Genomic DNA, 23,211 nt, shown 5'->3' on the forward strand with positions numbered 1-23,211 from the left:
CTTTCTGTCCTAAAATGATGCAGAAAAATTAATCCATGCTTTTGTTACATCTAGTTTAGACTACTGCAATGCTCTACTTTCCGGCTACCCGGATATAGCACTAAATAAACTTCAATTAGTGCTAAATACGGCTGCTAGAATCCTGACTAGAACCCAAATATTTGATCATATTACTCCAGTGCTAGCCTCCCTACACTGGCTTCCTGTCAAGGCAAGGGCTGATTTCAAGGTTTTACTGCTAACCTACAAAGCATTACATGGGCTTGCTCCTACCTATCTCTCTGATTTGGTCCTGCCGTACGTACCTACACGTACGCTACGGTCACAAGACGCAGGCCTCCTAATTGTCCCTAGAATTTCTAAGCAAACAGCTGGAGGCAGGGCTTTCTCCTATAGAGCTCCATTTTTATGGAATGGTCTGCCTGCCCATGTGAGAGACGCAAACTCTGTAACGATTTTCGTTGGTGGAAGGAGAGGAGGACCAAAGTGCAGGGTGGTACGTATCCATAATACTTTTAAAAGGTCTGAGTTTTACTGTTCCTATGTTAGCAGACATTGTCTTGTTTGGAGACATCCATTCACTGTGGTTTGCATCTTTAGGTGGATATGTCTGGTCCTCAGGTCTCATCCTCCAAGCCAGGCTTGGGGTACTCCTTTAGCAGTTGCCTAACAGCTGAAGAGAATGTGTTGGGGTGGCTGAGATTTCTCCTGGAAACTGATCATGATCAACAAGGGCCCATGCAGGGAGACTGGCTACCGTGGAAACCATCCTGATCATGGCTGTCAGTCACAGCGTTATAGACTTGCAGGGGTTCACTGGGTGCTGACTGAAAGATATGATTTCTGTAAAATATTGACCACACACTTGTCAGTTTTGGGACACTTTTTACACATCGTTTTGTATCAAACACATGTTTAAGCAGTATCTGCTTCACTAATGTTTTACCTAGATGTTTATTTGGACCCAGTATTATTCTTAACTTGTTTAAACTTTATTTTCTTGTCCCAATTGCATTTATTTGTGTTAGGTTTTCTTCATGGCCCAGCTCTCTAACACTCTTCTCACCCTCCCAATTCTGTTTTCTTTCTAAAGATTAATGACGTCATATTTGGCTTTGTTGCTTTTGACCCACTAGCCACTTCACCATGTTCACCAGTCTGCGACTCAGCTGACTCTCAGGGTCTACTGTCTAATGCTGTCTCATCTATCCTACCTACCTCACTCTTTTTCTAATAACAGAATGTTGATCACTTTGTTTTGTTGGTTTCTTATTTTGTTTTTCTCAATTGTCATTTGTTACAACCGGAGTACTGATGCAAAGCGAAATTAATAAAGATTTGATTTTTCCACACACAATTCTCAGGAGATGTCCGCGCTTTCCTGGTTTAATGGGTCTCCGGGATTGGGGGGGTGGTAGCGCTGAGGTCATAACGTTTTGCGCTTTCATTTGGCCGGTCCAACATGCAACGCTAACTGCAGTATTCAAAGCATCCACAAGATAACGGTATACGCTATTTCTTGTACTTGCCTCACCAATAAGTCGTACGGTGGGATGATATATAAGTAATATGAAAAGTGACATATTCCAGTGTTAAGGCGTGACTTTAAAATGGTCCCAGGGCCTATCAATGTGTCAAGTAAACAACTGATCCGAATATGAGTAGTGAACTACAAGTACCACACTTTATAGCCATCTAATAACCTTACGTCAGTTCAGTCAAAGTTGTGCCATTTTCAACAATGAATGAAATCTTGCGATCTTTTAAAAAAAAGAAGTTTTTGTCCGCTCTTTTAAAATGCTACGCTATTGCACGTCAGCTACTTATTCTGTTGTTCGAATAATCATCGAATGCGCCCACTGCTTGGGCGCCCCCTATTTATACATTCAAATCGCTCACAGGTTTGAACGTTTTTAATTTATTTTAAATGGACGACTGAATTGTACGCTGTGCAATTTTTGTCTAATACGGATATGTCTTGTATATTTCAATCGCACGTTGATTATGACGTTAATTTTATGTTCCAGATATTGTAATCAACAACGGTTCTGGTACATGTTATGCTTTTTAATAGGTCAATAATATCGGAGACACAGATACTAACGTGGCTGCCAGTCGCTTTCTGCACAGGCTCCAAATTGGTTTATCCTTCACCAGCAGCATTTAACCCCTGTAAGGCCTGATGTACGGTGGTGTTGGTCGAGGTAAGAACAACATTTGAATCAAGTAGCCGTTACAAAGAAAATTTATTGATTAGCAGTTGTATTTATCTGAAACGTCTCACTGCGTTATAAAATGCTTGGCCGTGTTTTTGTAAGCACGCGTCCTAGACATGGCACAGCGGTCCAAGGCTCTAGCGATAAATGCATGCAATAATAGCTAGCGAGCCTCGACAGCTAGTGATCTAATCGGGTAGGAGGTAATAATTCATTTGTTTATTACAGATTAACAAGCGGTGTTTTGTGTGGATGTGTCTGCATAATCGGTTAAATGGACGTACGCTAAGCTAGCTAGCTTGCTAACCATACAAATTACGATTTGCGTTAGCTAACCGAGCTAGTTAGCATCATATTGTCAGTGCGGCTTGCTATTGCTAACGTTAGTCATCTTGACTGAGCTAGCTAAGTGAAGGCTTCATATTCTGTGAAGGGGTTTAGAACTATCTTCAAAAATATGATATACTAATTGTGAATGAATAGCTCGCTACCACACATTGCTCATTTGAAAGGTTTGTAATGGACAGCAAGGATACCATCATTTGATATAAACTAGTTATGTAGCCATCATTCTGGCTTTCCAAATGTTCTTATCAAAATGGTAGCTACGAAACGTTAGCTAGCTAAGAAGCTTTTTTCTCAATCTTGTTATTGAGTGAAGAAGAGCATGCCAGTTCTTGATAGATCATGACATGCTTGGTACTTTGCCAGATTGGACCTCAGTATGCACTCTTTTCAAATTCACGTATCCATCATTACGGTTACTGGTTGAGGTGTTCGTTTTTGGTTACATTTTCTGGTTGTCGGACATGTGCCTCGTGATCTTGAGTAGGTATTCAATAAACCCCCGAGTGGCATCAGGAAGGCCATCTCATCCCAGGCACCTGTCACCATTACTTCTGCACTCAGAGATGGTGTGTCTGAACACCTGTGAGCACGTTTGGTCAGTGGTTGAGCATCTAAAGACGTGTTAAAGTTATGTCAGGTCTGGAAAAGACCACATTTCGACATCTAGGCTTAATTTGTCTACTCCATAAGATACAGAGAAAGTGATGGGTTACCAAAAGTCAATATGGCAAACTGTACAGAACATGAAAATGTGATTACAAATGTCCTAAAACATTAACAGCTTCCCCATTTGAGCGGTATCACCTGTATTTGAAATCACCTGTATTTGAAAACCCCTGCACTGTCATTTCCTTTTGGTAACACTGGTCCGTCCTGCTATCGGACTTTACCCTTCAGGTGAGCTGACTACAGTGATGACCATGTCCCAGTGAGACTGGGCAGGGCAACCTGGCCCAGAGGAGGAGTGGAGGTGCCAGAGAAGCTCTGCCAGTCACAATTAGATTGAAGAACAGATAGAGGGACACGCCCCTTCCCCTCAACACTGCCCACTACCTCGCAACCATGCATGGTTTCACTGATCGAGCATCTGCAGAAACATAGTCTGGACAGCAACGCTCACCAAAGGGCCCTAAACGTGGTAAGTTTTTAAAATTGAACCTTTATTTAACTAAGCAAGTCTGAAACATAAATAAGAGCTCCAGCTTTTCCGGAGGACCGTGTGATCACTCTCTCCGCAGCCGATGTGAGTAAGACCTTTTAAACAGGTTAACATTCACAAGGTTGCAGGGCAAGTGTCTTCACAGACATTTTCAACCTATCCCTGTCCGCGTCTGTAATAACAACATGTTTTAAGCAGACCACTGTAGTCCCTGTGCCCAAGAACACTAAGGTAACCTGCCTAAATGACTACCGACCCGTAGCACTCACGTCTGTAGCCATGAAGTGCTTTGAAACGCTGGTCATATCAACTGGAGGTCGACCGATTATGATTTTTCAACACCGATACCGATTTATTGGAGGACCAAAAAAAATCCGATACTGATTAATTGGACGATTTTAATTTTATTTATTTATTTGTAATAATGACAATTACAACAATTCTGAATGAACACTTATTTTAACTTAATACATCAATAAAATCAATTTAGCCTCAAATAAACAATGAAACATGTTCAATTTGGTTTAAATAATGCAAAACCAAAGTGTTGGAGAAGAAAGTAAAAGTGCAATATGTGTTATGTAAGAAAGCTAACGTTTCAGTTCCTTGCTCAGAACATGAGAACATATGAAAGCTGGTGGTTCCTTTTAACATGAGTCTTAAATATTCCCAGGTAAGAAGTTTTAGGTTGTAGTTATTATAGGAATTATAGGACTATTTCTCTCTATACCATTTCTATTTCATTAACCTTTGACTATTGGATGTTCTTATAGGCACTTTAGTATTGCCAGTGTAACAGTATAGCTTCCATCCCTCTCCTCGCTCCTACCTGGGCTCGAACCAGGAACACAACGACAACAGCCACCCTCGAAGCAGCATTACCCATGCAGAGCAAGGGGAACAACCACTCCAAGTCTCAGAGCGAGTGACGTTTGAAACGCTATTAGCGCGCACCCCGCTAACTAGCTAGCCATTTCACATCGGTTACACCAGCCTAATCTCGGGAGTTGATAGGCTTGAAGTCATAAACAGCTGCTGGCAAATGCACAAAAGTGCTGTTTGAATGAATGCTTACCAGCCTGCTGCTGCCTACCATCGCTCAGTCAGACTGCTCTATCAAATCATAGACTTAGTTATAACATGATACACAGAAATACGAGCCTTAGGTCATTAATATGGCCGAATCCGGAAACTATCATCTCGAAAACAAGACGTTTATTCTTTCAGTGAAATACGGAACCGTTCTGTATTTTATCTAACGGGTGGCATCCATAAGTCTAAATATTCCTGTTACATTGCACAACCTTCAATGTTATGTCATAATTATGTAAAATTCTGGTAAATTAGGCGGCCCAAACTGTTGCATTTACACTGACTCTGCGTGCAATGGACACAAGAGAAGTGACACAATTTCACCTGGTTAATATTGCCTGCTAACCTGGATTTCTTTTAGCTAAATATGCAGGTTTAAAAATATATACTTCTGTGTATTGATTTTAAGAAAGGCATTGATGTTTATGGTTAGATACACATTGGAGCAATGATACGCACAGCATCGATTATATGCAACGCAGGACACGCTAGATAACTACACATGGTTGATGATATTACTAGTTTAACTAGTGATTATGATTGATTTTTTTTATAAGATAAGTTTAATGCTCGCTAGCAACTTACCTTGGCTTACTGCATTCGTGTAACAGGCAGTCTCCTCGTGGAGTGCAATGAGAGGCAGGTGGTTAGAGCGTTGGACTAGATAGTTTGCAAGATTGAATCCCTGAGCTGACAAGGTAAAAATCTGTCGTTCTGCCCCTGAACAAGGCAGTTATTGAAAATAAGAATGCGTTCTTTTTTCTTCTTTTTTGGGGAATTTTTACCCCCCTTTTTTTCTCCCCAATTTCGTGGTATCCAATTGTTTAGTAGCTACTATCTTGTCTCATCGCTACAACTCCCGTACGGGCTCGGGAGAGACGAAGGTTAAAAGTCATGCGTCCTCCGATACACAACCCAACCAAGCCACACTGCTTCTTAACACAACGCGCATCCAACCCGGAAGCCAGCCTCACCAATGTGTCGGAGGAAACACTTTGCACCTGGCAACCTTGGTTAGTGTGCACTGCGCCCGGCCCGCCACAGGAGTCGCTGGTGCGCGATGAGACAAGGATATCCCTACCGGCCAAGCCCTCCCTAACCCGGACGACGCTAAGCCAATTGTGCGTCGCCCCACGGACCTCCCTGTCGCGGCCGGTTACGACAGAGACTGGGCGCGAACCCAGAGTCTCTGGTGGCACAGCTGGCGCTGCAGTACAGCACCCTTAACCACTGCGCCACCCGTGAGGCCCAGAATGTGTTCTTAACTGACTTGTCTGGTTAAATGAAGATGAAATAAATAAAATAAAAATGTAAATCGGTGTCCAAAAATACCGATTTCCGATTGTTATAAAAACTTGAAATCGGCCATAGTTAATCGGCTATTCCGATTAATCGGTCGACCTCTAATATTAACACCATTATACCAGAAACTCTAGACCCACTCCAATTTGCATTCCGCCCTAACAGATCCACAGATGCAATCTTTATTGCACTCCACACTGCCCTTTCCCACCTGGACAAAAGGAACACCTATGTGAGAATGCTATTCATTGACTACAGCTCAGTGTTCAACACCATAGTGCCCTCAAATCTCATCAATAAGCTAAGGACCCTGGGACTAAACACCTCCCTCTGCAACTGGATCCTGGACTTCCTGACGGTGTGCCCCAAGGTGGTAAGGGTAGGTAACAACACATCCGCCACGCTAATCCTCAACACAGGGGCCCTTCAGTGGTGCGTGCTCAGTCCTTTCCTGTACTCCCTGTTCACTCATGACTGCATGGCCAGGCACGACTCCAACGCCGTCATTAAGTTTGCCAATGACACAACAGCCTGATCACAGACAATGATGAGACAGCCTATAGGGAGGAGGTCAGAGACCTGGCCGTGTGGTGCCAGGACAACAACCTATCCCTCAACGTGATCAAGACAAAGGTGATTGTGGACTACATGAAAAAGAGGACCGAGCACGCCCCCATTCTCATCGACAGAGCTGGTTGAGAGCTTCAAGTTCATTGGTGTCCACATCACCAACAAACTAACATGGTCCAAGCACACCAAGACAGTTGTGAAGAGGGCACGACAAAACCTATTCCCCCTCAGGAGACTGAAAAGGTTTGGCATGGGTCCTCAGATCCTCAAAAGGTTCTACAGCTGCACCATTGAGAGCATCCTGACTGGTTGCGTCATTGTCTGGTATGGCAACTGCTCGGCCTCCAACCGCAAGGCACTACAGAGGGTACTGCGTAAGGCAGTATTTTTAAACTGCATTGTTGGTTAGAGGCTCCTAAGTAAGCATTTCACTGTAAGGTCTACACTTGTTGTATTCGGCGCATATGACTAATAAAATTAGTTTTGAAGTCGAGAATAAATTCTTATTTTACAATAATGGCCAAACCCTCCCCTAAACTGCACGACGCTAGGCAAATTGTGCGGCGCCCTATGGGACTCCCGATCACAGCCGGTTGTGATACAGCCCTGGATCGAAACCAGACCGATGCACCACTCGGGAGCCCACTTATGTGTCAGCCTATGACTCTGCTTGCATGTCCTTGTCTTGATTGTAACAGTGCTCAGCTTCATGACCATTTATTTCTCTTGCTGTTAATTGAGCCGTTCTGAATTTTTTTCCCCTGTGCTTTTGCTCCTCAATAAACATGTCTGTCTTCCAGTTTCTGCTGGACCCCAACAACCTAGGAATTTGCTGGCCTACAGATGGATTGATGCCTGGTGAGTATGTACAAGTGAAACCACGTAGCCTGTTATTCAGCAATGTCTTGCATTAGGCATTGTAACTTTGGCTTTGCACTGTTGATAAGAGCACAGATAAATGGAGGTGAATTCCAAATGACAGAAAGGAAATGTTTGTATAGGTTGTTAAACAGGAAACCACATTACGTGATTTATTCCACGCATGTATCTTCTCAGGCTGCTCATGCAAAGGGAGTCTTCTTAAAGGTAGACTCAGCAATACAGTGCGTTCGGAAACTATTCCGACCCCTTGACTTTTTCCACATATTGTTATGTTACAGCCTTATTCTTAAATTGTTATTTTACCCTCAATCAGATACATACAATACCCCATAATGACAAAGCAAAAACTGTTTTACATTTTTTCCCCCCAAATGTATTTAAACTGAAATCACATTTTCTTAAGTATTCAGACACTTTACTCTGTACTTTGTTGAAGAACCTTTGGCAGCGATTACATCCTCGAGTCTTCTTGGGTATGACGCTACAAGCTTGGCACACCTATATTTGGGGAGTTTCTCCCATTCTTCTCTGCAGCTCCTCAAGCTTTGTCAGGTTGGATCTCTCTGTACTTTGCCCCGTTCATCTTTGCGTAGATCCTGAGTAATCTCCAAGTCCCTAATGCTGAAAAACATCCCCACAGCTTGATGCTGCCACCCATGCTTCACTGTAGGGATGGTGCCAGGTTTCCTCCAGATGTGACGCTTGGCATTCAGGCCAAAGAGTTCCATCTTGGTTTCATCAGATCAGAGAATCTTGTTTATCATGGGCTGAGAGTCCTTTTGATGCCTTTTGGCAAACTGCATGCAGGCTGTTGTGCTTTTTTACTGAGGAGTGGCTTCTGTCTGGCCTCCCTAACATATAGGCCTGATTGGTGGAGTGCTGTAGAGATGGTTGTCCTTCTAGAAGGTTCTCCCATCTCCACAGAGGAACTCTGGAGCTCTGTCAGTGACCATTGGGTTCTTGGTCACCTTCCTGACCACATCCCTTCTTTGATTGCTCAGTTTGGCCGGTCAACCAGCTCTAGGAATAGTCTTGGTGGTTACAGACTTCTTCCATTTAATAATGCTGGAGTCCACTGTGTTCTTGGGAACCTTCAATGCTGCAGAAATGTTTTTGTACCCTTCCTCAGATCTGTGCCTTGACACAATCCTGTCCAATCAATGTCATTTACCACAGGTTGACTCCAATCAAATTGTAGAAAGATCTCAATGATGATCAATGGAAACAGGATGCACCTGAGCTCAATTTTGAGTCTCACAGCAAAGGGTCTTAATACTTGTGTAAAAAAGGTATTTCTGTTATTTAAAAATAAAACATTTATACATTTGCAAGAATTTCTAAAAACCTGTTTTTGCTTTGTTATGTGGTATTGTGTGTCGTTTGAGGAAAAAATTGTATTTCATTTTGGAGTAAGGCTATAACGTAACAATGTGGAAAAGAGCAAGGGGTCTGAATACTTTCCGAATGCACCGTGTAGAGCAGTAAATATAAACTCAGCAAAAAAAAGATACATCCACTCACTGTCAACTGCGTTTTATTTTCAGCAAACGTAACATCTGTAAATATTTATATGAACATAAGATTCAATAACTGAGATATAAACTGAACAAGTTCCACAGATGCATTCTCCAGCATGACAACGTTACCAGCCATACTGCTCGTTCTGTGCGTGATTTCCTGCAAGACAGGAATGTCAATGTTCTGCCATGGCCAGCGAAGAGCCAGGATCTCAAACCCATTGAGCACGTCTGGGACCTGTTGGATCGGAAGGTGAGGGCTAGGGCCATTCCCCCCAGAAATGTCCGGGAACTTACCCCACTCTTCCACCAAGGCACCTGTAACATCTCACAGCAAGAACTGGCAAATCTGGTGCAGTCCATGAGGAGGAGATGCACTGCAGTACTTAATGCAGCTGGTGGCCACACCAGATACTGACTGTTACTTTTGATTTTGACCCCCACTTTGTTCAGGGACACATTATTAAATTTCTGTTAGTCACGTCATGTTAGGATGAGCCTGCACGAAGGGTACCACATGACGGAGACGGATCTCTTCCCTGTAAAGCACAGTGTTGAGATTGCCTGCTATGACAACAAGCTCAGTCCGATGATGCTGTGACACACCGTCCCAGACCATGACGGACACTCCACCTCCAAATTGATCCCGCTCCAGGGTACAGGCCTCGGTGTAATGCTCATTCCTTCGACTATAAACGTGAATCCGACCGTCACCCCCCTGGTGAGACAAAACCGCGACTCGTCACTTGAAGAGCACTTTTTGCCAGTCCTGTCTGGTCCAGCGACGGTGGGTTTGTGCCCATAGGCGACGTTGCTGGTGATGTCTAGTTAGGACCTACCTTACAACAGGCCTACAAGCCCTCAGTCCAGCCTCTCTCAGCCTATTGTGGAGAGTCTAAGCACTGATGGAGGGATTGTGCGTTCCTGGTGTAACTCGGGCAGTTGTTGCCATCCTGTACCTGTCCCCCAGGTGTGATGTTCGGATGTACCAATCTTGTGCAGGTGTTGTTACACGTGGTCTGCCACTGCGAGGACGATCAGCTGTCCGCCCTGTCTCCCTGTAGCGGCGTCTCACAGTACGGACATTGCAATATATTGCCCTGGCCACATCTGCAGTCCTCATGCCTCCTTGAAGCATGCCTAAGGCACATTCACGCAGATGAGCAGGGACCCTGGGCATCTTTCTTTTGGTGTAATTCAGAGTCAGTAAAAAGGCCTCTTTAGTGACCTAAGTTTTCATAACTGTGACCTTAATTGCCTACATCTGTATGCTGTTAGTGTTTTAACAACCGTTCCACAGGTGCATGTTCATTAATTATGGTTCAAGCATAGGAAACAGTGTTTTAAACCCTTTAAATGAAGATCTGTGAATTTATTTGGATTTTTACAAATTGTCTTTGAAAGACAGGGTCCTGAAAAAGGGATGTTTATTTTTTTGCTGAGTTTATTAGAGTAAGCTTAAGGGCTGGGCGGTATACCCTTTTTTGTTTTAGCTATATACAAGTATTGATACACGGACTGGTTTGGGTTTTTACTTTACCTTCTGTACCGGTATTTGAATGTTTGGTTTCTTAAATGTGATACGCAATGTGTAGCGTCCATTTTTATAGTTTACTCTGCTACTTGAGTCATCTCTTTCTATGCCGATTTCCACACAGACCTAGGCACACTCCCTGTCACTCAAGGAGCGTATTTGATGTTCCTTAATCAGGAGACACTTGCCTTCAGTCTGCATGGTCAATGCAGCATATGCAACACAGTTGATAACATCGATGCAGTTGTCACTTTGCTTCTTAATATAAATCTACTAGCATTCTATAATTACACTATTAGCTTTTTTCTTACATCTGCAAACAGCTAGTTTGTCTTTTCTTAGCATTTTGTTCCTAAATCTTGTTAGCCGCTAATGCTAATCGCTAGCTAGCTAATAAATGTACTGAGTAAGAGCAAGCGTAATTAGCTATGCAGCCTGATAATACCAGTGATTTCGTAGACGTAATCGGCATGTTTGTGCAACAGTGTCTTCTAAATTAAAGAGGTAAACGCAAAGCAAGAATGTTATCTACATGAAGTAGCTAAGAGAAAACATTCAATGTAGCCAAAGATTATAGGGTCCCCTAGGAAACACCTATCAACACATTAGTTTCTACCCTGTCACAATAACTCCTCCCTGGCATTTTCATTCGTTGTCATGTCAAACAACACTGTATTAAAAGTGCCCACTATTATATTCTAACTATATAATTAGAATAAACATTCTATTCCCATGATTCCAACAGTTAACCCAAGTGTTTTGCTCTAAATCGCAAGTCAAATTGCAACATTTGGTTAAAATAAGGCCCAGATTACTATCTCAAATGCAGAAATTTTGGTGTTGAATTGTTCAATCAGAATGGAGAAAGACCTATTGATATCACTTAGAATGTGTGTGTTGCCACCCTAGGGTCACGCACTACTCACAAAGCAAATTTAGAACTTCTATTATTAAAAAACATAAAATGCTGTCGTACTATAAAAAAATACTGTGATATAATATTTTGGCCATATCGCCCAGTCCTAAGTAAGCTATGTCAAGAATCCAGTATATAAATAAATATGGGGTGTTTTTTGTGTGTATTTGTTGCACCTTTATTTAACCAGGTAGGCCAGTTGAGAACAAGTTCTCATTTATAGTCACATCGTAGAAATATTAGAATTGAGCAACAACGTTTATGTCGAGAATACATTATTTAAATACACAGTTCAAATCCCCATGGTAAAATGGATAGAATTGCAGGAAATTAGCTTCAGGACCGCTGTCATTGTCAAGAGCAAGCTGCAACTACATTGTATCAGGAATGAATTGCTTTTCGATTTTCTCACATATTATTTAATTAAATAAACCTCAAAAGTGGTTTCTATTAATGTTAGAAGGGGGCGATATCGACAAAATTCAGTATATTTATTATGATATAGATTTATCACAAATAGAATGATAAGTCTGACATTAATGTGCACCATAGTTATGTTTGTATACTTGTTACTACTACTACTTTGATTGTAGTAGTTATCAAATGTCCCATTAGGAATTTCCCAAATTAGCAGACTCTTTTCAAACTTCACATTTCTCTAGTGTTGTAAAATGTATTTGATAAGTGGTCGGTTTGGTTGATGTCGACATTTTTGGTTAATCATTCCAGCTCTAATTTATGGTATCATCTTTCCTTCTCCCTAATAGAGAGTGGTTATTGGCAGCTCTGCCCTCCCTCCAAGCCTGGCCTGCAGGGTGTGCTGAGCTCCAGCTTCCCCCCCTGCCCTGTCCCTCTGGTTCCCCCTGAAACTCACCTGGCAGAGGGGGAAGCCCTGCACCGGCCCCTGGTCCCAAGCACCTCAGTGACAGACCTGTCTTTTCCAGGTGCACCCCCTCCCCCCCCGCCACCCCCCAAACGCCACTGTCGTTCACTGTCCGTGCCAGAGGACCTTTCACGCTGCCGTTACACCTGGCGGCCCAGCGCTTCGAGGGTCTGGACACCTGTGAATCGTCAATACCACAGTGGAGGGGTAGCCGGGGGGCCTTGTCCGCTTCGTGCTCCTAGCTCATCTCTAAATTCTTCACTACACTCTTCTTCAAGCCCCACATTCTTTAGCATTGCTCTCTCTCCTGACTCCCCTCTGCCTTGGAATTTCCCATGGGACCCCAGTGACACTGCTGGAGGAGGCGCCTGCTGCTGTTTCTTCCACTCCCCATCATCATGCTCCTCTCCGTCCCCGCTCCACCCTCCCCTTCCTCCACAGCGACGCTTCTCTCTGTCACCTGTCCTTATCAGAGAGGCTGCCGCCCAGTTCCTGCCCCCGCCTCCAGTTCCACCCCACTGTTCAGCACCCCCTCCGGCTGTGCCTGCTTTGCCCTCCTCTGCCTGCAGCACCCCGTCCTCTCTTCGCCGGGCCATCCCCCCTCAGCTCCCTCGCTGCCACTCACAGCCTTGTGACCTGCTCCTTCTCAAACCAGGACTGAAGCGACGCCGTGACCCAGACAGACCATTTGCCCGGCCAGTACTGGATTTCACCAAGATGACTCAGGTAAACAAAACATCTTTAAAGGTCAGAAATGAATAGAAATGTTAGCCGTATGTAGGTTAGTGGTAGAACATGCCATCTGCTAGCCAGAGGAAAGTTGTTAAAGTGATATTTCATTCAAATTACAAAATGGAATACTGGTTTCCTTACCCTGTAAGCAGTCTATGGACAAGGTATGACGGCAATGCATGGGATTTGTGTCACACAGCCTAGAACGTTAGCATTCGAAAACAAAACCAAAGCATGGATTCTTGTCATACATTGTCCGTAGACTGCATACCGGTTAAGGAAACCAATATATAATTTGGTTGAACTATCCCTTTAAAGGTAGACTCAGAAAGATGACGTTGCCACGAGCACCACCGCAGATATTGAGATAAGCAAGATGCATGACTTTGCACTCATACAGTCACACAGTATCTGCGCATGGACATGGGTAGCCAGGGCACCAAAACAGCAGAGAAGTTGAGCCTTGCACTAAAACCCCCTCAGTTGTTGTGGAAATTGACCCACTATGCTGTTTACTTTGTGCACCTACATCATATTGCTGAGTTGACCTTTAACCTTCATTAAATTAGACCCTTATGCCTAATCTTAAATGTTTGTTCTGCTGGTCGAATTATCCACTTCCCTACTGTTGCGGAAATTGATCCACTGCTGTTTACTTTCTGCATCAACTAGAGGTGTGCCAACATTAACGTTCTCTTAGTTGTATCCGTAAATTGACAGTTGATAGTTGGATTGGATGATACTTGTGATCGGAAAAAACAAAAGTGTTTTAATATGCTAAGTATATGTTGGCAAAATACCTTCCTGCACGTTCTCGCTGCAAAAATGTGTATGTCCTCAATTTGCAGCAGGCAGCCAAGTTGCCTGTCACTCAGTCAGAATGCGCATCAGTGTTTAACTTCTTGTTAATCCAACCACAGTGTCCGATTTCAAAAAGGCTTTACGGCGAAAGCAAACCATGCTATTATCTGAGGACAGCACCCCAGCAAACATACACATGAAAATCATAATTCAACCTGCCAGGCTCAACACAAATTGTCAGAAATAACATATAATGCATGCCTTACCTTTGAAGATCTTCTGTTGGCACTCCAATATGTTCATTTTATAACATCACAAATGGTCCTTTTGTTCAATTAATTCTGTCTTTATATATCCAAAATGTCAATTTATTTGGCGTGTATGATTCGGAAAATACACCGGTTCCAATTCGCTCAACATGACTACAAAATATCTCATAAGTTACCTGTAATCTTTGTCCAAACATTTCAAACAACTTTCCTAATACAACTTTAGATATTTTTTAACGTAAATAATCAATACAATTTAAGACGGGATAAACTGCGGTCAATACCGGAGGAAAACAAAGTGGCGCGTGCTTTTCAGGTCACGCGCCTCTATCAAACAGTACACTTCACTCGACCCTTGTTCTGGACAGCCCTACTTCTTCATTACATAAAGGAAAAACATCAACCGATTTCTATAGACTGTTGACATCCAGTGGAGGCAAAAGGAATGGCAAGAAACTGCCTTAGAATTCTAGATTCCCAATGAAAACTCATTGAAAAGAGTGACCTAAAAAAAAAAATCTGGTTGGTTTGTCCTCGGGGTTTCGCCTGCCAAATAAGTTCTGTTATACTCAGACATCATTCAAACTGTTTTAGAAACTACAGTGTTTTTTCTATCCAGATCTACCAATTATATGAATATCCTAGCTTCTGGGCCTGAGAAACAGGCAGTTTACATTGGGCACGCTTTTCATCCAGACATAAATACTGCCCCCTATCCCAAAGAAGTTAAAGGTTACACACACACCACACTGACCAAAAGGTTATTTTGTTGGCATTTACGTGTGTCCCCATTACCAGTAAAATCTAATCAAAACCTATTTCTTTCACTTACTTGCTGTGCTGTTTCGTTGTTCATTTGTTCAGTCGTTTCATTCTCAACCAGGATTTCTATGGAACGCTGTTTGGGTCTTTGCGTGTCAAAAAACATACACATCAAATAACACTATGACAGGTAAAATAACACGACATAATCTGTTTCAATTGCTATAGTTAGCTAGCTAACCATATAGCTAGGAGTCATCTAAAATAACCCTAATTTATAAGACGGTTCTTATTTGATTAATGGTTGTCAGACCCATCTATGTGAAGCTAGCCACAATCAGGATTAGCCACATTAGTGGACTTTGCGGTTAGCCTTAAATAAAAGTATGGCATAATTCTACTATTTGTGTTCATTTGCATCACTATCAATGACAATTTTTGATTTTTGAAGGCAAACCGCAAATTCCACTCTTGTGCCTAATCCTTATTGTGGCTAGCTTTACAACACAAAACCCGGTCCGGTCGAGCCTCACTAGCCAGATGAAGCTAGCTGGTTGCTCATAACTTTAGCTTTGGGCAACAGGGTTAAGTAGCTGGCTAACTATTTATTTTTATGAAATGAAGTTCAATTTCAATAGGTGAACTAGTGACAACCTAGCTAATACTTACTCACAAGGATTCCTAAATCATTGCTAAGAATAATGAAAATGCCTGCAGTTTCTACTGGTCATTGTTTTCAGGCTGGATGTATTGGTGCTACCAAGCTAAAGCTAGCGACCCCAGAAGTTGCGGTCGAACAAATGATGCTTTATTACCAACGCGGTATTGTAAACGCATTGTTCGTGGCCAGTGTTTGCTTGTTTGCAGACTTTTTTGTACAGCTTTTGACAGTGCTACTGTATATTTTTGACAAACAAACGGCGTTCCATAGTATGTATGTGGTGACGCTAATAGCATGTATGTGGTGACGCTATTAGTCTGTAACTCCGGTAGGGCAACATCTAAAAATAGCGCATTTGGTAGTGTGTACCGGTGCTCGACCAGTTGGTGAAAGCCAACATCACCCATGACAGAGACCACCGGTGGATTGTCAAAGGCAATGAATTCCATTATCTTGGCTTTAATGGATTTCGCCTTCGAGTTGTCTCACTGAAATGTTCCTACTCTTTCAAATGGCTGCTCGATCCACACAGCAGACATTATGTGGGCTATGTTAGGAATGCTGTGTTGCACATGTAGCGCAACATTTTATGTGGTATTATTACTTCATGTACCTACGTTTTATAGGTATGCAATGTTTTTAACATCAGCATTAAACTAGACATTGGGCAGATACCGATGTTGTCATTTTTAGCTAATATCGGTCGATTCCGATATGTTCACCGATATATCGTGCATCCCAAATGTTTCTTCCCATACCCTTGCCTCGCTTGTTAGATATTGTGCACATTGATAGCTTGATAGCAAACGTCTTCACCATGCAATTTATCATAGTAGCAGGCAGCAGCAATCTAAATTATCAGACCAAAGGAATGATCAGGTGAAATTATGAAGCGAGTGGACAGCTACAACTTCACTATCCAATCAGAGCATACGGCCCACCCTTCTCTTTGCAAACTAGCGAGTTGAGTTATTTAGATCACGTTAAACCTTGCACATGACTGACTGACATGAGAAAGATGCATGCTGGCACCCGACAATGTCATTTTTTCTGGTCATGGATAATTACAAAAAATACTCTGCTCAAAATCGTATCCAGAAGATGTCCCATATCCGTTACGATACAGGCATTTCGCTACACTCGCAATAACAGCTGCTGACCAAGCATCGACGTCATATCGCTGAGTCTGCCTTTTATAACATCCAATAGACATGCAGAGGCAACTTTCACCCATAACTCCATTCTTAGAATACAGACCATACCTGTGTATTATTGTCCTTGTTACCAATCGTCCCAGGCCACAGATGTCTCTTCTTCTGTTTCCACGCCCCCGGCGCAATCCCTGTAGGCAATGCCAGGCAAATGTTATACTGTACACCAAGACTCACTCTTGACTGGATTTGCATATAGTTTGCATGCAGCTGCAAGAAAGTCTGGCGTCCCCTTTCAGTGCACTCACCCAGTCACTCCTTCACATTAAAAAAAACATGTTACACTACATTTTAAAAGTTGCAGGTTAATTTTGCCAGACTCATTTACATGTGGTATATGTACAACCGTTGTGTTCTGTTTAGGTTTAGAATACTCTTTCAACAGCCACAGTCATTGGAAGAGCTTATTACAAGAGTTTGAGTCGGGCATACGAGACTAGGCTTACACCTACAGTATTCAGTAGTCCAGCCCGCTATATTCAAGTTGGCAATACTATCCCAGTTAATTTCCAGGGAGATGTGGCATCATATTACCCTTGTTTCTATTGTTTGTCACATTTTTTGAAAAGAAAATCCTGAACTAGCTAAACTACTGCGCCCATGTTGTAAGAATCACAAAGATTTTATATGATGCTACATTTTTCCACTTCCTAAACAGTTATATCAACTTGATTTCATTTGATTTAGGGTCGTTCCACAAGGGTTCAATTACTTTCTGATAGCACCCCTTTAGATTTGAATGAAACCTTCCATTCAAGTTTGCTCATGGTAGAAGTGGTCAAAGTTACTTTTTGGACCTGAATGCCAAAACATTTAGGAGATAGAAGTGCTCAAAGTTGACCTGTTTTGCATACCCCTCCCTACCATGAGATGTCATCCATGTTTTCATTATTGAAAAATATTTACATTTTTAATTTTAATTTTAATTTATTTCACCTTTATTTAACCAAGTAGGCAAGTTGAGAACAAGTTCTCATTTACAATTGTGACCTGGCCAAGATAAAGCAAAGCAGTTCGACACATACAAAGACACAGAGTTACACATGGAGTAAAACAAACATACAGTCAATAATACAGTAGAAAAATAAGTCTATATACGATGTGAGCAAATGCGGTGAGATAAGGGAGGTAAAGGCAAAAAAAGAACATGGTGGCGAAGTAAATACAATATAGCAAGTAAAACACTGGAATGGTAGATTTGCAGTGGAAGAATGTGAAAGGTAGAAATAAAATAAATGGGGTGCAAAGGAGCTAAATAAATAAATAAATACAGTAGGGGAAGAGGTAGTTGTTCGGGGTAAATTATAGATGGGCTATGTACAGGTGCAGTGATCTGTGAGCTGCTCTGACAGCTGGTGCTTAAAGCTAGTGAGGGAGGTAAGTGTTTCCAGGTTCAGAGATTTTTGTAGTTCGTTCCAGTCATTGGCAGCAGAGAACTGGAAGGAGAGGTGGCCAAAGGAAGAATTGGTTTTGGGGGTGACCAGAGAGATATACCTGCTGGAGCGCGTGCTACAGGTGGGTGCTGCTATGGTGACCAGCGAGCTGAGATAAGGGGGGACTTTACCTAGCAGGGTCTTGTAGATGACCTGGAGCCAGTTGGTTTGGCGACGAGTATGAAGCGAGGGCCAGCGTACAGGTCGCAGTGGTGGGTAGTATATGGGGCTTTGGTGACAAAACAGATGGCACTGTGATATACTGCATCCAATTTATTGAGTAGGGTATTGGAGGCTATTTTGTAAATGACTGAAGTTGAGGATCGGTAGGATGGTCAGTTTTACAAGGGTATTTTTTTAACCTTTATTTAACTAGGCAAGTCAGTTAAGAACAAATTCTTATTTTCAATGACGGCCTAGGAACAGTGGGTTAACTGCCTGTTCAGGGGCCGAACGACAGATCTGTACCTTGTCAGCTCGGGGGTTTGAACTTGCAACCTTCCGGTTACTAGTCCAACGCTCTAACCACTTGGCTACCCTGCCGCCCCAAATGTTTGGCAGCATGAGTGAAGGATGCTTTGTTGCGAAATAGGAAGCCAATTCTAGATTTAATGTTGGATTGGAGATGTTTGATGTAAGTCTGGAAGGAGAGTTTACAGTTTAACCAGACACCTAGGTATTTGTAGTTGTCCACATATTCTAAGTCAGAACCATCCAGAGTAATGATGCTGGACGGGCGGGCAGGTGCAGGCAGTGATCAGTTGAAGAGTTTTACTTGTATTTAAAAGCAGTTGGAGGCCACGGGAGGAGAGTTGTATGGCATTGAAGCTCGTCTGGAGGGTTGTTAACATTGTCCAAAGAAGGGCCAGAAGTATACAGAATGGTGTCATCTGCGTAGAGGTGGATCAGAGACTCACCAGCAGTAAGAGTGACATTGCTGCATCTCAACTGCCTATTTTACCGTCATCATTCTCTTGAATACCTGGTGGGTGTTATTTAATTCTTGCAAACACAATTCATAGAATGGACCTTTCCCGTCAGACCACTGCAATTTAGCTGGTACACTATTGACATTTAATTTTTACGTTTCAATTACTATGCAAACATGTATGTGGGAGAATTTGAGCAAGCACTCCTTTGCAAAACATACACACACCCTACTTTCTAAAGGCATCCTATGGAAGAAATGCATAGATGTCTTTGTGCTATGGGGAGGAAGTAAGCAGGAACTAAATGATTTACAAACTACTAAACGAGAGCTCTGAATACCTCAAATTCACCATGCAGACTAATGAGAGAAAAGTACACTACCGATACTTATGGATCATCAAAGAGAGTGATGCATTACACACAGACTTATACACAAAGCCCACAGGCCGCAATACCCTGCTATGTGCAGATAGTATGCAGGGTCCCCTCATGAATGGTCTACCATATAGCAAGTCATGTAGGGTTAAATTAATTTGTAGCCACCAGACAGCAATGCTATAAAAAAAAAAGACAAATTCAATGAGAGGCTACAACGACAAAACTCTTAACACTGCAATGATGAAAATATCTCAAACCAAGAGAGGAATTGCTTAACTCAACCAAAGAATAATATCGCAACAGTGTTTTGCACCAAGTGTTCGGAGAAAATGAAAGCAATCCTGAAAAAGCACTGGCATATTCTGCAATCAGACAAAAATATTGCACACCTGTTCAAGGAATCCCCACTCGGTGGTCTATAAGTGTGGTCGCAATATTGGAGATAGCTTGCTGAGATCTGACCTGTATCCTGAGCCCACCAGACACTATTGACACCCATTCCAAATGGGAACTACAAATGTGGCTAATGCGCACAGTGCAAATAGCACTATAAAAACATCCAGGTTGAAAAATCCCTGTTAGGGGTATCATGTCATGCAAGACCAAGGGAGTATCTATCTCATCGCCTGTTCATGTGGGAAAGCCTACGTAGGACAAATGAAAGGACAATTTAAACAACACTTCGCTGAACACCACAGCTCAATCAGGTGTAAGAACATTGACCCCTAGTGGTCTAAATATTGACTTTGATCTCAGGCCCTTGGGAACAATTCTCTCTTATGAACAAGTCTTATAAATTGATATATTCTTTCTACAGCTTATCAGTGTACACCCAATATGTTCCCCCCGTTGGTGATGCTTATTATGAATTATAGTTTAACCAAAAGATGACATGTAACAAAAAATGTAATGAAATAGGAAACAATTAAATATACTGAATTGGTGAAATTTAATAAAACAATGTATGTTGATGTTCATATTATGTACAATATTTAACTGTTTTCATATGATAACAATAGGCTAATATATTCAATATGCTATAAACTATAAAAAATTAAAAAAAAGAAGTTTAAAGTTTCCCTCAGTTCATTCTAATGAACTTAATAATTATGACACAATTGTCATTGGTTGCACTGTTTTTCTACATAACCTGGTTCAAGCATTTATCACATTACCCTGAAGGCACAGCGATGCCGAAATGTTGGTGATTTACCCAATCAATTACTGGGAGTTTATATGTAGTGTGCAACTCTCTTTATGTTTATCGCTTATAGTTTATTTGCCGTTTTATCAGCACTTCTACATAAAATAATTTTCTCTGGGTGTGCGCCAGCTCATGTTTTTTATTCAAAGTTTCAATTACTACCAGAAAGATGGCCACCAGTCCACCAACTGTTGAATGTCAACATGAATTCAAATCTATATTCTATTATATTTCTATGATTTCAATAGGTTTCCTATGGAAGATTGTTTTAAATGAAATTGTCAATGGATATTCCCACTCAAGTCAACGTTATCTGATGTGTGGACCTTCAACCATCTTTGTGGTACCGTTTGAAAGTTGAAATTACAATTTTATTCATGTTTTTTAAAATTTATCAGCCAAAACATTAGCTACAGATTGTAACACCAGTTATTGTGTTTGAACCCCCAAAAATGGGTAACCATTATACTGTTTGGTGTATAATGGACCAACCTTGGCAATACTGTCTTCATCCTCGATTTGTGGAAACAGGAGTTTCATAAAATGTCCTTGTCTAGTTGCAGGGTGTCCGTAGAAAATTTAATTTAGCAAACTATTAAAATATATTTTTTGCTCCATGAAGAAATCCAACAATGTGTACGCCGCCATCTTGTATTTTTCAAGTTTTTTCTCATTGAGTGAGATGGGTTTTTAGGTAATTTACGTAAAGAAATTATCAAATAGTTTGACAACCCTGTTTGTATGCTTTCAAATGATAACAAACTCAAACATTTATCTTTCAGTCATGAAGACATGGATGTGTCATGGTAGGGTGGGGTATGCAAAATGTGTCAACTTTGAGCACCTCTATCTCCTGAATGTTTTGGTGTTCAGGTCCAAAAATTCACTTTCTGACCACTTCTACCATGGGCAAACATTTATGGAAGGTTTCATTCTAATCAGAAAGGGGTGCAGTCAGAATGATTTGAAATCATATGGAACAACACTTTACCTATTTCTGTATCATGAATAGAGAACATGTGGTTTGAATGTAGACCGCTTTTGTCTTTTCTAGAGAGGGATGATACATGTGTAAACAAGGCCTTGTTCGCTCTCAAATGATTCTCCTGTTTGTGTCTTTTCAGACTCGCAGTACAGACCCCTTGAGTGGTATGGCGCGTGGGAGGCTGGCTTGTGGAGGGGACGTTTGCATGGGCTTTGAGCCTTTTTTGGGGGACTTCAGAGGGTCGTGTTCACCAGAGGGGCTGGGAAGGACAAGCATTGGTCCTCTAAGCGAGAGTGACGAGGAGGGGGAAGAGGGGGAGGAAGATCCTGATCGAGAAGAGTGTCAGCCAAGTATCTTTGAGAGGGATTGTACAGAATTAGATTTGAGCCTAATTGAAGAAAATTAAAATGTTGTTAATTGGAGACTGTTTTCCCCTTTACCGCCAGCATTCAACACTCCACTCCCAGCCCTGCTGTACTTCATCGGCAGGGCTCTCAGGAACATGACTTCTCTCTCATGGGAAGAGCTGGGGTATATATAATCTCATTGACAATGGTCATGATTTGACTACTACCAATAATAACAATTAATTCAGGTAGCCATGGATGCTGTCCTTCCATCAGAGTACATTCCAGAAACAGTTGCTGAAACATTGTGAATAATCTGAATGCTGGAGATGCCAGCTATTCCCATAGTGTCTGTTGGATGTCTTCATAATGCACCCTCAGACTGATGGAATTTTGAAAGACTTATAAGCTTCTGGTCACTTGCTTTCTTTTACATGACTTTTCTTTTAATTGTATTTTTGGTGCAGTAGTAAGAATAGACTTGAATGATGGTGGTGAATTGAATATCTGTGTTTTGTTCAGTTTGATGCAAAAGAGCAGTATGTCATTGCAGTTTTCTTTCTGCGGCCCTGTTATTTTCTGTTAAACAATCCATATGATTCAGCATAAGCCTTAAGACACCTTTTTTTCTGTAAACAAAAAAATACAACTATGAAAAGGTAATGAATTGTGTAGCTGTTGCTATTAGTCCTTTCATTGTTTCTTTTATATCTAGGACTCATCTTCTGAAAATAGAGATGTATTGATAATGAATGCACTGTTTGACAAGTTAACCTAAAAATGGAAGCAACCACTGAATTCTGAGGGCACATTGTAATATTGTATTATACAGCGATCATTTGTTGAAAACAAGTTGTGTAAAGATGGTAGCTGGGAGACCTGGGGCAGGCCATGGCTGTCTTTTAGACATGTTTTTTTTTATTGTATGTGTTTTAAAAAAAGATGGCAATTTCAAACTCAGTTTGTGAATAAATAAAGTTTATTGGAAATTATTTTACAAGGAAAGGCACGTGTCCAGTGAGCTTTTTAAAAATAATGTGTGTAGTGCATACATGCTTGATCTCAAGCATGCATGTCAG

At 41.7% G+C, this 23,211-nt stretch overlaps 1 protein-coding gene across 2 annotated transcripts; it reads left to right on the top strand.

Moving 5' to 3' along the window:
• Window positions 1-1,750: 1,750 nt before the first annotated feature.
• On the top strand, window positions 1,751-23,137 carry LOC112258306 (protein FAM53C). 2 transcript variants are annotated; one of them, XM_024432594.2, is made up of 6 exons: window positions 1,751-1,901; window positions 2,075-2,204; window positions 3,462-3,702; window positions 7,488-7,545; window positions 12,304-13,145; window positions 21,925-23,137. In XM_024432594.2, exons 3-6 carry the CDS (start codon window positions 3,631-3,633, stop codon window positions 22,189-22,191), a joined length of 1,239 nt encoding a protein of 412 aa, XP_024288362.1. In that variant the 5' UTR covers window positions 1,751-1,901; window positions 2,075-2,204; window positions 3,462-3,630; the 3' UTR covers window positions 22,192-23,137. The 2 variants fall into 2 exon arrangements, with proteins under 2 accessions (XP_024288362.1, XP_024288363.1); XM_024432595.2 differs by lacking the exons at window positions 1,751-1,901; window positions 2,075-2,204 and adding an exon at window positions 2,308-2,419.
• The last annotated feature ends 74 nt before the right edge of the window (window positions 23,138-23,211 follow it).

The sequence above is a fragment of the Oncorhynchus tshawytscha genome, linkage group LG09 (genome assembly GCF_018296145.1).
Source record: "Oncorhynchus tshawytscha isolate Ot180627B linkage group LG09, Otsh_v2.0, whole genome shotgun sequence".
In the NCBI taxonomy this organism is placed as follows: Eukaryota; Metazoa; Chordata; class Actinopteri; order Salmoniformes; family Salmonidae; genus Oncorhynchus; species Oncorhynchus tshawytscha.

Excerpts from the sequence above, each read along its gene's own strand:
- LOC112258306 (XM_024432594.2), top strand. The coding sequence starts at position 3,631 with ATGGTTTCACTGATCGAGCATCTGCAGAAACATAGTCTGGACAGCAAC. Across the intron at positions 3,703-7,487 it reads ACCAAAGGGCCCTAAACGTG|TTTCTGCTGGACCCCAACAA; the intron begins GTAAGTTTTTAA and ends TCTGTCTTCCAG. Across the intron at positions 7,546-12,303 it reads TACAGATGGATTGATGCCTG|AGAGTGGTTATTGGCAGCTC; the intron begins GTGAGTATGTAC and ends TCTCCCTAATAG.